Source organism: Myxocyprinus asiaticus, chromosome 11, assembly GCF_019703515.2.
Source record: "Myxocyprinus asiaticus isolate MX2 ecotype Aquarium Trade chromosome 11, UBuf_Myxa_2, whole genome shotgun sequence".
Lineage (NCBI taxonomy): Eukaryota > Metazoa > Chordata > Actinopteri > Cypriniformes > Catostomidae > Myxocyprinus > Myxocyprinus asiaticus.
The window spans coordinates 43,157,501-43,171,579 of record NC_059354.1 but is presented as its reverse complement, the minus strand read 5'-3'; the positions used below and the strand labels follow the sequence as shown (position 1 = coordinate 43,171,579).

The 14,079-nt window shown below is 35.4% G+C and overlaps 1 protein-coding gene across 2 annotated transcripts in view; it reads left to right on the top strand.

The window, feature by feature from the left end:
- Positions 1-794: 794 nt before the first annotated feature.
- Positions 795-14,079, top strand: part of LOC127447902 (coiled-coil domain-containing protein 141-like) — a 39,225-nt gene continuing 25,940 nt past the window's right edge. For both annotated transcript variants that reach the window (XM_051710072.1, XM_051710071.1), the window contains exons 1-6: positions 795-1,152; positions 3,428-3,550; positions 7,414-7,605; positions 8,639-8,747; positions 11,552-11,805; positions 12,953-13,072. In XM_051710072.1, the coding sequence (XP_051566032.1) occupies positions 1,051-1,152; positions 3,428-3,550; positions 7,414-7,605; positions 8,639-8,747; positions 11,552-11,805; positions 12,953-13,072 (900 nt within the window). In that variant the 5' untranslated portion in view covers positions 795-1,050. The remainder of the gene's footprint in view (positions 1,153-3,427; positions 3,551-7,413; positions 7,606-8,638; positions 8,748-11,551; positions 11,806-12,952; positions 13,073-14,079) is intronic.

Sequence of the window (14,079 nt, the reverse complement as noted above, 5' to 3'; positions counted from 1 at the left end):
GAAGGCATATGCTTAAATGTTTGAAATTAGTTTTGTAGGCAAAAATATAATTGTGCCACCATATTAATTTATTTCTTTATTAAACAAAATTTTAATTAAAAAAAAAAGTTTTCGAAATGGATGACTTGGACCATATAATAAAGAAAAGCAGCCAATAAGTGCCCAACATAGATGGGAGCTCCTTCAATACTGTTTAAAAAGCATCCCAGGGTGATACCTCAAGAAGTTGGTTGAGAAAATGTCAAGAGTACATGTCTGCAAATTCTAGGCAAAGGGTGACTACTCTGAAGATGCTAAAATATAACACAGTTTTGATTTATTTTGAATTTTGTTTAGTCACAACCTAATTCCCATAGTTCCATTTATGTTATTTCATTGTTTTGATGACTTTACTATTATTCTAAAATGTGAAAAAAATTATAATAAAGAATGAGTAAGTGTTTCTAAACTTTTGACTGGTAGTGTGTATATTTATATATATATATATAAGCAATGAAAGTAAATGGTGACTGAGACTAATATTTTGCCTATGGTCTCTTTTTGAGTTCCAAGGAAAGTCTATGATTGTTTCAGATTTTTTGTTGTGATGCAAAGCAAAAGTTTGGCAAAGTAAGACCAAGGGGAGGGGAGAAAACACAGATAGACCAAAGCCACCAAGGGGGGTGTGTCAAATGGCTCTCGGCGCAGTGTGATAAACCCAGTGGATATTTCTATTTTTAACACGCCCCATTCTGCCCTGTCAACATAGTCAGGCTGTGTTTGCACCATAATGTTCATTCAAGCTAGCGGTCCCTGTGGAGCCTGCAAGCACCCAGTTATGCTGAAAGACCTTTCTTGAGTGTTTGCAAGAAGTTTACCTGTAGGGCAAGTGAAGATCTGGTTTGGATGTGGACACTGTAGAGACTTTACTGTGTTTGGGTTTAGCTGTTTGCTGGGACGGTTGTGGAGTTTTGGATAGATTTGAGAGGGAAAGATCTTGATTACAGCAAGAACCCGTCTCAAACTTTGTTTTGACCTTTCTGATTATTGGACGTGTGGACGTGGAGGACGATGTCCAGTGAAGGTGATGCTGGAGGTCATACTTCCACAACAACAATCAGCACTGTGGCCGTAGAGGCTGGGGACTCTCAGATTGTTGTAGCAGTGCTCAAGGTACTTGGGTTTGAACTGTTCTACCTTGCTGGACTGTGTAACTATGCACAGCCTAATTTTCATGTGTGCCTTATTACCTTGATAAGTCTTAAAATGAGTTAATGGCAATGTGGTATAAAATTATAATTCTTTGGTAAATCAAAATTCTTGTATTTTGCATTTTTCTAATTTATTGGAGATTTTGTCAAAAATAATCAGCATAACAGTTTGTGTAAAAAGTTGAATAGCAAAGTATACATGGCTTTCAAAATTTCTTAATGTTTGGTAGCTTGCCCTTTTGCTTTAATGAAAGCATGGACTTGACCTGGCATTAACTCTGCAGGTTTGTGCAAAACCTGATGATCCATGATGTCCTGCATGATTTGAGAATTTTCGAAAGAGCATCATTTGTGTGCTGCAGTATGGAAGCAAAGAAATCTGACGTTTTGCACAAAGCAATTAACATGGTCAATGTCAACATTTTGCTTGCATTTGATTAGTGACTTATGTAAATATAAGTCCTAAATATTTTTTTCTAATACTATATAACTTTGAAATATATATATATTTTCATATACTGAAAATTATTATCATTTACTTACCCTCATGTCATCCCAAACCCCTATGAATTACTTCCATGGTACAAAAAAAGGAGATGTTATGTACAATGTTAGGGACCGACAGCCTCAGTTACCATTCACTTTCATTACATCTTTTTGTATACTATACAATGAAGTTAAATGGTGACTGAAGCTGTTGACAGAAATTGTTCTCATCAGTGATGACACAAGCACACACAATGCTGCTTATTCAACAGACTCTTGGCTTGGGCAGTCAATAAAACCTATTTGTTTTGCCATTAGAAAAGTCCATGAAGTGTGAATTTTCCATTAAGTGACTTAATGGGGAAGCAAAAACAGCTGTGAGAAAAACATGGAGCTCTGTAATGGTCCAAACTACTGTTGTTGGTCTAAATTATTAGTCTCTGGAATAAGTTTCTCTCCTGTCTAGATTTTAGACAGTTTTGTTAATGCACGCTTGATACAAGAAGACTGATTGTTTAAAGGATTAGTTCACCATAAAATTTAAATTCTGTCATTATTTGCTCACCCTCATGTCGTTACAAACCAGTATGTTGTTGTTTTTATTCTTGGAACACAAAAGGAGAAATCTGAAGAATATACATGTTCCTCTTCTGCAGTCAACGACTGCAAGCTCATACTGACCCTGACTGTTAAAACACCATATATACCGTATGTGGTCTATACAACTCATGGACTATAATATGAGTCCACTGAAACCATAACGTTGCTTTGTGTGAGGAAAAGATCAAAAGTGAAGTCATTATTTGCTGAACATCTTTCCCTCCCCATGAGGCCATAAATCTTCTTTGTACTTCTATTCAAATCAGATATGGCCCCTTTAGATGTGTTGCACCAGTTTGATGTCATTGATGCCAACCGTCATTGCTTCTCGCATGAGTCATAACTGAACATGGCATGGTAATTTCAATACAGTATGTGGAATAGAGAATAACGTGTTTGAGCTGCAGCGGAGGGTAAGATTTTCACTGAATAACTACCAAGATTTTGATCGGTGTCTCACACAAAGCTGCTGTATGGCTTCAGAAGACAGAAGTTGTTATGTGGACTACTGTTATAGTAGTATTGTGACAGCCATGGTCACAAACGATTCTGTCACTGAATGGAAGAGTGTGTATGTACTTCAAAATATCTCATGTTCCGTGGAAAAGATATAACTGCATACGGGTTTGGGACAATGTGAGGGTGAACTATTCCTTTAAACTGGCTATGTTTCTTCATAGACAAAGCAATTGATGGCATGTTGGTATTGCAGGCCACCACATGCCTGCTTAATAAACAATACGAGCGGTCTTAAAATATACAGAGTAGATAATTAGATAGCCTTCAGTCCACATTCCTTAAAATGTATTTTATCCATTTGTTTATCAAATGAGACAGCCTACGGCAGCTGCAGCAGCTCTTAGCATTTCATTCAACCTCAGAATGGCTGCCCCCTTACTTGCTAATTGCAATTCACCGGGGGACTTTACATTGAAATCAAAATGCTCTTTGGACAGTGGAGGACCAAGATTTCGATCTGTACCTCACACAAAGCAGCCGTATGTCTTTAAAAGACAGAGGTTGTCATGAGAGGACCCCCTCTCTAGTGTTTATACGGTCTGTGAAATGCATGAAATGAGAAGCATGCACAGCAGGTGTAGCTTTCCAACCTGACCACCCCTGTATGTTAACAAGTGTGCGTTTTATTAAAGTGTGGGGAACTGGTGCAGCTACAACTAACTGAAGCGCAACCCAACCTCCTGGAGATCGGAAACAACCTGGATGAGACCAAAAAGCTTCTTGATGAACACGAGCAGCTTCTTACCAAACTAAAGGTAAGCAATACAAAAGATTTTTATTTTTTATTATTATTTATTTTATTTTATCGGGCATATGCTTGATGGGTATAAGGTCGTTTTAAATGTAATAGATAATGTATAGCCAGCTGGTGATTATTTTTGTTTTGTTTTTTTTGTTTTTTTTTTTATTGAAAAAATAATTTTTTGATTGTTAGGAAGAATTTTATTCTTAAAAATGTTTCGTCAGTCCGGTCCCAGGACCCCAATGTCAAGTGGGGTTTTTGCAATAATTACTGGCTCAGTACGTTATCCTACTTTTTACACGGCTACTTTCAAAATATAAAAAAAAATGAACATGAAATTACATTATTTTACCTGAAGATTATCTTAAAGTTATTGCTAAGAAAAATGTTAGTCTTAATAAGCAGAATACTGAGCAGTTAGATGGCAATTTTCACAATTAAAAACATCAGCAGAACTCAGACACAGTCCGGAGGTTGAATTCAGCTGTTGCTGGAGATCCCACTGTCTCTTTCTTATCACAGAACAATATAATTTCAACTCAAATCAATATTTCATGTCCATTTACTTATTTGTTTGGTAAATAGCTCTGTAATAAGCAGGGTAATCTACAGCCAGCTGTCAATTGTACAATATCCCTTATACTATTATTCATCTCATATCCAAGTTACTTTTTTTATGGACGAGTTAGCTGACATATTTATATACAATGTAACATGTATTCCTCTTTTCTCTCAACTTTGCTCTCATCCAGCTCTTTGTGTCTCTTACGGTTCCTTGTTCTTCCAAACTTGATATTCAATTCATGTTTTTTTTTTAATGTTTTTTTAATAGGGAACTTCAAAGCTTCTAAAAATCTATCAAATATTTTATGGTCACCATTCATATATTCAATCAATATATTAAAGGTGCACTCAGTAACTTTTTGCTTGTGTCATCTTGGACTTACAGGGACACCTAGTGGTGTGGATTCAGCATCATTCAAAATCAATAGTTTTCAGTTACAGATGCAACTGTAGAAATTCACTATCACAATCAGCCATAATTAATTTAATTCAAGAGTGAAATTGTCCAATAACAAGACGGTTACTGAGATTAAGCGATTAGTATTCAGTTGGTCATGTTATTCTAAAATGGCAGGGGACCGTCTCCATGTAGAGTAAAACAGCTTTTATAAGGTTACTGATATGACTAAAGTCCTCATCTCAAGTGAGTGGTCAAGATTTTATACATATGTCTCAAAATTACAATTAATTTCTTTAGGAGTCAAACTTTTTTAATGGGGAAAAAATGACTGAATGCAGCTTTAAATACATTTTCAGTTTTGTTCAAGGTGATTAAATCAAAAGTTTTTCAATAACTGTCCAATAGGTGAATGGATAGTATTTGGGGTACTATATATATATATATATATATATATATATATATATATATATATATATATATATATATATATATATATTCACGAACTGCCTTGTGTTTTTCCCTCACCTTCATTTCAGTTTTGTTTAGTTTTTCCCCTTGTTCATGGACTATATTTCTCAGTATGCACCTTTTTGATTACACTCACCTGCCCTCCATCTTTCACAGCTGTTCCCTCATTATTCATCTGTGTATATATACCATCAGGGTTGGGAGGGTTACTTTTGAAATGTATTCCACTACAGATTACATGCTGTAAAATGTAATTTGTAATGTATTTAGTTAGATTACTCAAGGTCAGTAACGTATTCTAAATACTTTGGATTACTTCTTCAGCACTGGTAGATTTTTTCACTTGTTTTGACTATAAAAACTCTGCCAGTACAGTAAGACAAAATACAAATGTTAAAAATACATTCTCTGAAAAACCTAAATATCTTATGCGGTGTTGTTTCTAAAACAAGATTAATCAAATTGATCTTGTTTTAAGGATTTTTAGATATTTTTACAGGAAAACAATACAAAAATTATTACCAAGAATACGATTTTTGCCCTAATATCAAAGGTCTTACTAGAAAAAAAGGAATTATGATCCAACATGAATTTTCTTGATAAAAAAATATGATCGTGCCTGGTAACGTGCATGTAAAATGGCTAGAAATAGCATTTTAGCGTAGCGTAAAGCTGACAATTTACACAAGGTTTATTTCTATTTCTTCTGCTCCAAACTTACTTCAAACTTACTTCTCTGTCTGCTCGTATGAATGTAACACATCATAAGAAAGTGTTTCACCGCTGTTCAAATGCACTTTGGATCGCATCATTTATATGTATAAATGTTTTCCATCTGAAAGCACTAAATATTAAATGAAACAAATGACAATAAAATGCAAAGTAATCTCTTCAGTAATCAAAATACTTTTTGAATGTAACTGTATTCTAATTACCATTGATATAAATTGTAACTGTAGTGGAATACAGTTACTAATATTTTGTATTTTAAATATGTAATCCTGTTACATGTATTCCGTTACTCCCCAACCTTGTATACCATCTTGTTTCCTTCACTCATGGTCAGTTCTTGTTCTTATGTTAAGCTGTAGTGTTGATGCATATATTTAGTTCTGTTGTATTCTTCCATGTTTATTGAATTACCTTCTTCTTTGCTATCATTAAAAGAAGTCGCGATTAGATCCTAAGCCTCTTTTCTAAAAGATCACCACCACGTTACAATATTATGTTGCTGTGCTGTCTCATAATAATTAGCATTAGTTGACTAATTTTGTACTAAAACTATTTCTCCCCTATCTACTGTGCATGATATCAATATAAAGCCCCTGGAGGCCTTTTACCCCAAGTGTGTGGGCCCTTAACCCCAGGTGTCGGATAAAAGGCCCACTCAACACCTTTTTTAAAAAACATAATTTTGATCAAAGCAGCCTTGTGCTATTATTTTGTTTTTACACAAATTATGTTGCTCCAACATTATTCAATAAAATAAATATACAGTTTGTGACCAGAAAAAAAAGCCAATTTTCCTCCTAAATTTTACCCTACAGTTTAACTGGTATTTTAAAATAACTGACTGCTCAGTCAGTCTTCCAGAGCACTGTATAAAATATACGTATGCCATAGTTTTCTGTTCTTTTAGTGCCCTAGCTTAAGTTCAGTATCCTTCTCCCAGAACAAAGCAGAGATGATTTATGATATTCCATGTTTTTTTTTTTTGTTGCCATTGTTGCAGGCCTCATTATAGCTCCTGGATATTCGTGCCTATTTAAGACCCACCACTCAGTCAAGGTCCCTACATGTTTTCAACTGAGCCTTTGATATGTGATTGTTATAAATCTACTGTTTGATTGGCTGATTTAATTATAATTAATGCTATCAAAACTGAATCATAAAGAGATTTGCGGGGTAAGAATCAAGGATGTGAAGGTCTTTAAATTTAAAGAAATTCATAACAGATGTTAAACAATTTACAGTTTCTTAAGTATTTATGTACACTTTAATAATGCTAGACCCAAATAGCTAGACTTACATTTGGAAGAGACATTTACATGCTTTAGAAGCTGATTGTGTGTGTGAATGTGAAAAGGCTTGTCAGACTGTTTCAAACTGTCTATTGGTGAACATCAAAGCCACTATCTGCCTAGAGAGTAACTATAGACCCTGGACTGAGAGTCAAGACTTCAATCAAAACAAACAAGAAAACCACAGAAAAAATGGCTCTTCACATGTTACAGAATGCTTCATTATATAGCTACAGTATGTGCATCTGCCAACCAGACATGTCTAATCAGTATGGTAGCTTTCAAATTCTGAAGATTTAATCTTGTTTACAGTTAATTAAATAAAAAAAAAAAAGAAAGAGCTGTGTATAAACAATATATTAGACCACCGTTATGTCTAATAATTGAATTTTAATATATTAAAAAATGTCTTTCATTTATCAGAAAAATGAAAGAGGTGTGTGGGCTTTGCTGGAGGAGGCTGATAAAACAGCAGAAGAGAAGAAAGGAGAGGAGCTGATGTATGAGGCCATGGCTGTCTCTCTCAGCAAGGCTTGGAAGATTCTAGTGACCCACCTGGAGAAGAGGAGATCTCTCCTGATTTTGGCTTGCCATTTCTTTGAGTGTGCTCTGGAGGTAATAGAGAAAGACAAGAGAGACAGTAATGTAGCCTGTAGTCTTCTAAACATGTATTTTCCATTATTACACCAGGGGTTAATTCGTAAATATACCAGGATCAGGAAAATGTGAGTGTAAGAGGACTGCTTTGACAGCCTACTAGCTTGCTGGGAAGGTTTCTCAAGAAACCTAAAGCTTGTGTGCTTGCATGCATAACTGTGACAGTAGTGACATTTTGAGATGTCATTTTGTGAAATCCATCATTGCAATTTTACCGAAATTCACCCCAAAACAAAATACGTATGACTAGTGGCTTTCTAAAACATGCAAGAAGGAGAAAAGAAATTGTATAATCAAAATCAAAGCTTGGGTGTCTGAAGGTTTTTAAATGCTCTGCGGCGTTTGCACCATACTGTACAAAAAAAAAACAAAAAAAAACAAAAAAAAAAATTCTTGTTTAGAAATAGAATGGATGTTTTTTGTTATTCCAGCTTTAAAGTTGGGAAATGCTGTGCTATTTGATACTGGCTGAACATACAATGTTGTATATTTGTTCAGTTTTTGTTAACCCAAACATCTGTCTCCACTAAAAATGTTATTTTGAACGATCTGAAGGGTGAGTTTGTCGCTTTTATATCTGCATTGGCAATTCATGGTTCAGTTAGAAATGATAGATTAAAGGAGATGACTCATCACCTTGGTCATCTCTACTGTTTTGACTAAAAATTGAAGTATATAGAAAGCAATGGATGTGCAAATAAACCATTATGATCATGTGTGTATCCGTTGAAGGTTGCAGCTATCATTCGTGTGGCATGTAATTAAAGCATTGTCATTCACCATGTAGAGCACACACTGTGCTTCCGAGCACATGTTGAAAGAATTAAACGTGTTTCAACAGATGAACACAAATGTATATATTAGCTCTTTCATAGGCAGTGGCATAAGTCTAAAAGAACGGTAAGACTAAATCTAACCAATTTCATGTTTTTCTGGCAAGAGTACAACACTCTTGCGAGTCACTGAGTTGTCCAAACTTTTTCCATTACAGTTTGCCATCAAAATAGATGAAGCTGAGGACTTTCAGAGTGCTGGGCAGGAGCTTACCTCTGCAGACGACATGAATGAAATGCTTCAGACACACAGCACTATTAGAAGAGGTAAGGTATCTATCTATCTATCTATCTGTCTATCTGTCTATCTGTCTGTCTGTCTGTCTGTCTGTCGGTCTCTTTGTCTATCTTTCAGTCGTTCTCTCTGTCTGTCAGCCGTTCTGTCAGACGGTCTCTCTCTCTGTCTGTCTGTCTGTCGGTCGTTCTCTCTGCCTGTCTGTCGGTCAGGTGAAGATGGAGCAGTCTACCTCAGCATGTAACTACTGGATCAATATAGATAATTTCACAGAGACACAGAGCAAAAACATCACTGTGAAATGTAAACTCTGCTTCCAAAAGTTAATATCCTGTTAACTGCGAAGGATTCTACTTAAAATCAAAAGAAACATTTAGACGTATGTTTCCATGTTTTTTTTTTACTTTACACTGCAAATCTAACCAACTCAAAAAAACAAAAAAAATTCAATTATTATTTGAATTATCACTCTGTGTGTAATATAACCATGTGTCGCTATGTCTTTGGAAGGGTTTTGTCCATCAAACGCATCAAAATGCACAAATACACGTCATTTCATATTCAATTGGATTAGCGCTGTAAAGTTACTTTTAGTTCTTAAATTGCTTTTGAAGTCCGCTTCACAAATGTATATGAATGCACTTTTGGTGTAGTAATAACTAAATATAACTGGTCTGATCTCTTACCACACATGGATGGCGTTTGTAAAATGGTGAAATTGCATGACCACATTTGTGTTAATGTGCCCCAGGAACTTGTCCATAATTTTAGAAACTCCAATAAGAAATGCCTGTTAAACTCAAACATATTTGTGTCTGTCATTGATGGAGGGCCTAGATCTCTATCAGCATCATTGGGGAAAACATGAAAATATGAAAACTTCCTTATGTTTGCGATTATTTTTCTGAATTTGTGGACAAAAGCACTGCTTAAACAATTAAACCATGCAGAATTAGGTTGAAATTAATCAAAAAAGTAATCCAAAAGTAATTGGATTAGATTACCCCAAAAATGTAATCTAAGAGATTACATTACTGATAGAATTTTTGTCATGTAATTTGTAATCAGTATCTGATTACAATTCATAAGTAATCCACCCAGCACTGCATATATCGCTTTAATGCTCTGTCTGTCTGTCTGTCTGTCTGTCCGTCCGTCATTCTCTGTCTGTCTGTCTATCTATCGTTCAATCATTCTATTTATTGCTTTATCACTCTGTCTGTTTCTCTATCTATCTTTCCGACCATCCGTACGTCCGTCCATCCATCCATTCATCCCAAGCAACATCAACATTTCTTTTGACATGTCTTCATTTTTCTAGTTGAATGTGCTGTAATATCAGATAAATGAGCTACATTCATCGCCAGCAAATTATTCTGATATCTTTATTTATTTTAATTCATATTAGAGATTAGATTTACTATGAGATCTTGAATTTACATTTCCTATCAATAGCACTTTGGTCAACTTTAAATATATATCAGGTAGGAGCTTCAGTTAGGGCTGTCCGTAGTGTATAGAAGAAAAGAAAAACTAACAAGATTGTGTTATGGATAGGATCCATGCAGGCACAGCTGAATTAGGGTCTTGGGTCAACTTTAAATATATATCAGATGTGAGCTTCAGTTAGGGCTGACCGTAGTGCATAGAGAAAAAGAAAAACAAACAAGATTGTTTTATGGATAGGATCCATGCAGGCACAGGTGATTTAGGGCCTTTGGGAAGCTTACATCATCAATTACATGTAAGTGTGGAATGTAGGGTAATTAAATTAGCTTCAAAAATGTGGAGGTATCATCCCCACAGTCTTTCCAAATACTGTTTGTACAGTGCTGAGCAGATTACTTCTGAATTGTAATTGGGTACTGATTACAAATTACATTACAAAAATTGCAATCAGTGACGTAATCTGATAGATTACATTTTGGTCTGTACATCCAGTGGTCAAACACTGATTTAGACCGTTCCATCAACACCTGGCTTATGATGAGTATCAGGTTTGTGTGCAATTTGACAACCCTCCCCCTCTCTTCCAAAAACACTCAAAGAGTGAACATATTTTATATCGTAGTTAGGCATGGAAGTAGTTATGTAAAAGATTTTTAAAAGATAAAAAAATCCATATAATGAACAATTTACTGCAGATAACATATAATCATGTAATCCATGAGAAAGTAACTGTAGTCCGATTACGAGTATTTTAAAATGTAATTTTTTTTTCTTCCCAATTTGGTATGCCCAGTTCCCAATGTGCTCTAAATCCTTGTGGTGGTGTAGTGACTTGCCTCAATCTGGGTGGCAGAGGATGAATCTCAGTTGCCTCTGTGTCAGAGACAGTCAATCCACGCATTTTATCACATGGCTTGTTGAGCATGTTACTGCAGAGACCCAGTGCATGTGGAGGCTTCACGCTATTCTCCGTGGCATCCACACACTACTCACCACATGCCCCACTGAAAGCGAGAACTACATTACAGTGACCATGAGGAGGTTAACCCAACGTGACTCTACCCACCCTAGCAACTGTGCCAATTGGTTGCTTAGGAAGCCTGACTGGAGTCACTCAGCACGCCATGGATTCGAACTTGCGACTCCAGGTGTGGTAGTCAGTGACTTTACCTGCTGAGCTACCTAGGCCCCCTTTAAAATGTAATTGAATCCAATTACAAGTGCTTGATTTTCGCAATCTGATTACGTAATACAGATTATATGTAATCAGTTACTACTCAGCACCGTGTATATGTGAATGGACCCTTTTGTATCATTTATGAACACTGTACACACCAAATACACCAAAATAATTGTTCATAAAAACAAACTTGTGCTCTTTCCCCAGGGATGTTGGAGAAGTCAATGCTGGTATTGAATAAAAGTCATGAGTTGCTGGAGTTTTTGAAGGATCTCCAATCTGAGCAGGCCCTGCAGTATGGCAGAGCTCCTCAAGGGGCCTGGAACAGCTGTGGAAAGGTTGAGGGTTTAATGGAGATTCTGCAGGACAGACGCAGGCAAGTAGACCTCTGCATGAGACGACAACAGCATGAGCTGGAAATGATCCACCACATATGCCAATGGGAGCAACAGGAACAGAAAGTAAGTCGCTTTGGCAGAGAAAAAGTAATGACATATAGCCTACATGCGAGGATGAATAATGAAAGCCTGAAATATTCCGCCAAATCAAACCTTACAGATCTAAATACAAATTGTGTATTGAATAGCTTGGTAATTAAATATGATATGAAAAATATGGGGTATTCATAGTGGGAGTCATTATTTGCGTAAGTGTCTTTTTGTGTGTACACTTTAGATTTTACAAACTCTCACATGGTAAATGTTTTTCAAGTATGGTCACAGGCGCTCTGTGAAAACACGTTGATGACCGGCAGCCTTTATAAAAATGACACACTAAAATAACTTGCCAACATGCTTAGCATGCTGAGAGGGGACAAAGGGCACATGCTTGCTTTTGATCCAAGCTCTGTGGAAAACTACTTACTGCGGCCATTAAAGGGTAATGATGTAGCTTTCTTTTACAAAATGTTCATTTGAAATGTATACTATAAAACACCAGTCATTCTCTCTGTTATAAATGTAAAGTATTATTAAATGTTGAAGTCTTGAAATGCATTTAAAGTCACAGTGAATTGCACTTATTTTGACTATTCATCCCCTGTGCATTTTAATGGACAGTCTCACAGTCTTTGGCTGGGGTGATGCTATAATAATTTTTACACAGTGGTGTCCAAAAGTCTAAGGTGAATATTTATTGTATACATTGTAATACATTGGATTTTTTTTTTTTCATTTAAACCTGTAAATAAACATAATTTTTTATTTTAAAAGTTATAACACAAAATAAAGAAGAAATACTTTATAGATTCTGCTCTATTTCAAGATCAGATTTGTTACACTGATCATGTTAACTCTTTTGAGCAAAAGGTTAGATTTCCTTGCTTCCATTTATGCACACAAGATGCTCTTTGGTACATTCACAAATCATGCTGGATAACATGGATCATCAGGAGGCCATGCCAGCTTGAGTGCATGATGCCATTAAAGCAAAAGAGGGAGATAAATAATGCTAAAAAATTCTGAAAATCATGTACATTTTCAGTTCAACTTTTCACTCAACTTGTAATACTGATAATTTTATTCTAATTAAAAAAAGTTTTGAATAAGAAAAATGCAAAATAAGCATTTTCACTTTGTATCTTACTGTGCAATATGTGCTTTTAAACAGGTAACACAATGGTTTAAGGAAAATACTGGTTTGTTCTTGGAAAACAATCAGCTGGGTTCATCACTTTTGGAAAATGAAGATTTACTGCAAGAATATAAAGAGTTTGAATTGAAAGCCAAGGTAAGAGATTGCTAGACTTTTATAACCACTTGGCCACCAGCACAAAAGGGAATCAAATGATCAAGGTTCAACCTCACCATTCAAATAGTTTGCAGTATGTTTTAATATACCCATAATACAGCACTGTATATCTTAATATTTCAAAGGAATGTTTCGGGTTTGATACAATTTAAGCTCAATCGACAGCATTTGTGGCATAATGTTAATTACCACAAAAAATAATTCTGAAAGCAAAATCGATGTTACAGTGAGGCACTTACAATGGAAGTAATTGGGGACAGTGAAAGTGAATGTGGCCAATTTTTGGAGGGTTTAAACACAGAATCGCAAAGCTTATAATTTTATAAAGGCACTTGTATTAATTCTTCTGTTAAAACTTGTGTATTATTTGAGCTGTAAATTTTAAATTGTCATTTCTACAGTCATTTTAAGGTTTTAGGGACGTCATGGTAACGAAGTTGTAAAATTGGCTATAACTTTACAGAGAAAAGGTTTATATATGATTTTATCTCACTAAAATCATGTTTACACGCATATCCTTTATGTCTTGTGGCAACACTTTTGAAAAGGGTATTTTAGCATTCAAAAAATTAGCCCCGTTTACTTCCATTTTATGTGCCTCACTGTTACCTCCATTTTTGCTCTTTTTTTTTTTTTTTTAAAGGAGGAACAAGTCAAAATACATTTTTAAGTAATCAACATTATGCCACAAATGCTTTTGATTGAGCTTAATTTGTATTGCAACCAGAACATTCCTTTAATAATTAAAAGATGGAAATCATACTAGTTAGTTTTCCTTTATCACAGTATCACAGTTAAGTGTACATGGTGAATTCTAAATAATGCCAATAGACCTTATTCACGCTAGCGCCATCTTTGGAAATGACAACGAGGCTGTGAGGGATAGTCTTACAGTCTCAATGGGCTGTACTACAGTTTGTTTTTGGATCATTCCGCGGACAAAACATTGATTAAATATCTGTCCAAGAACATTCAGTATACAAAGA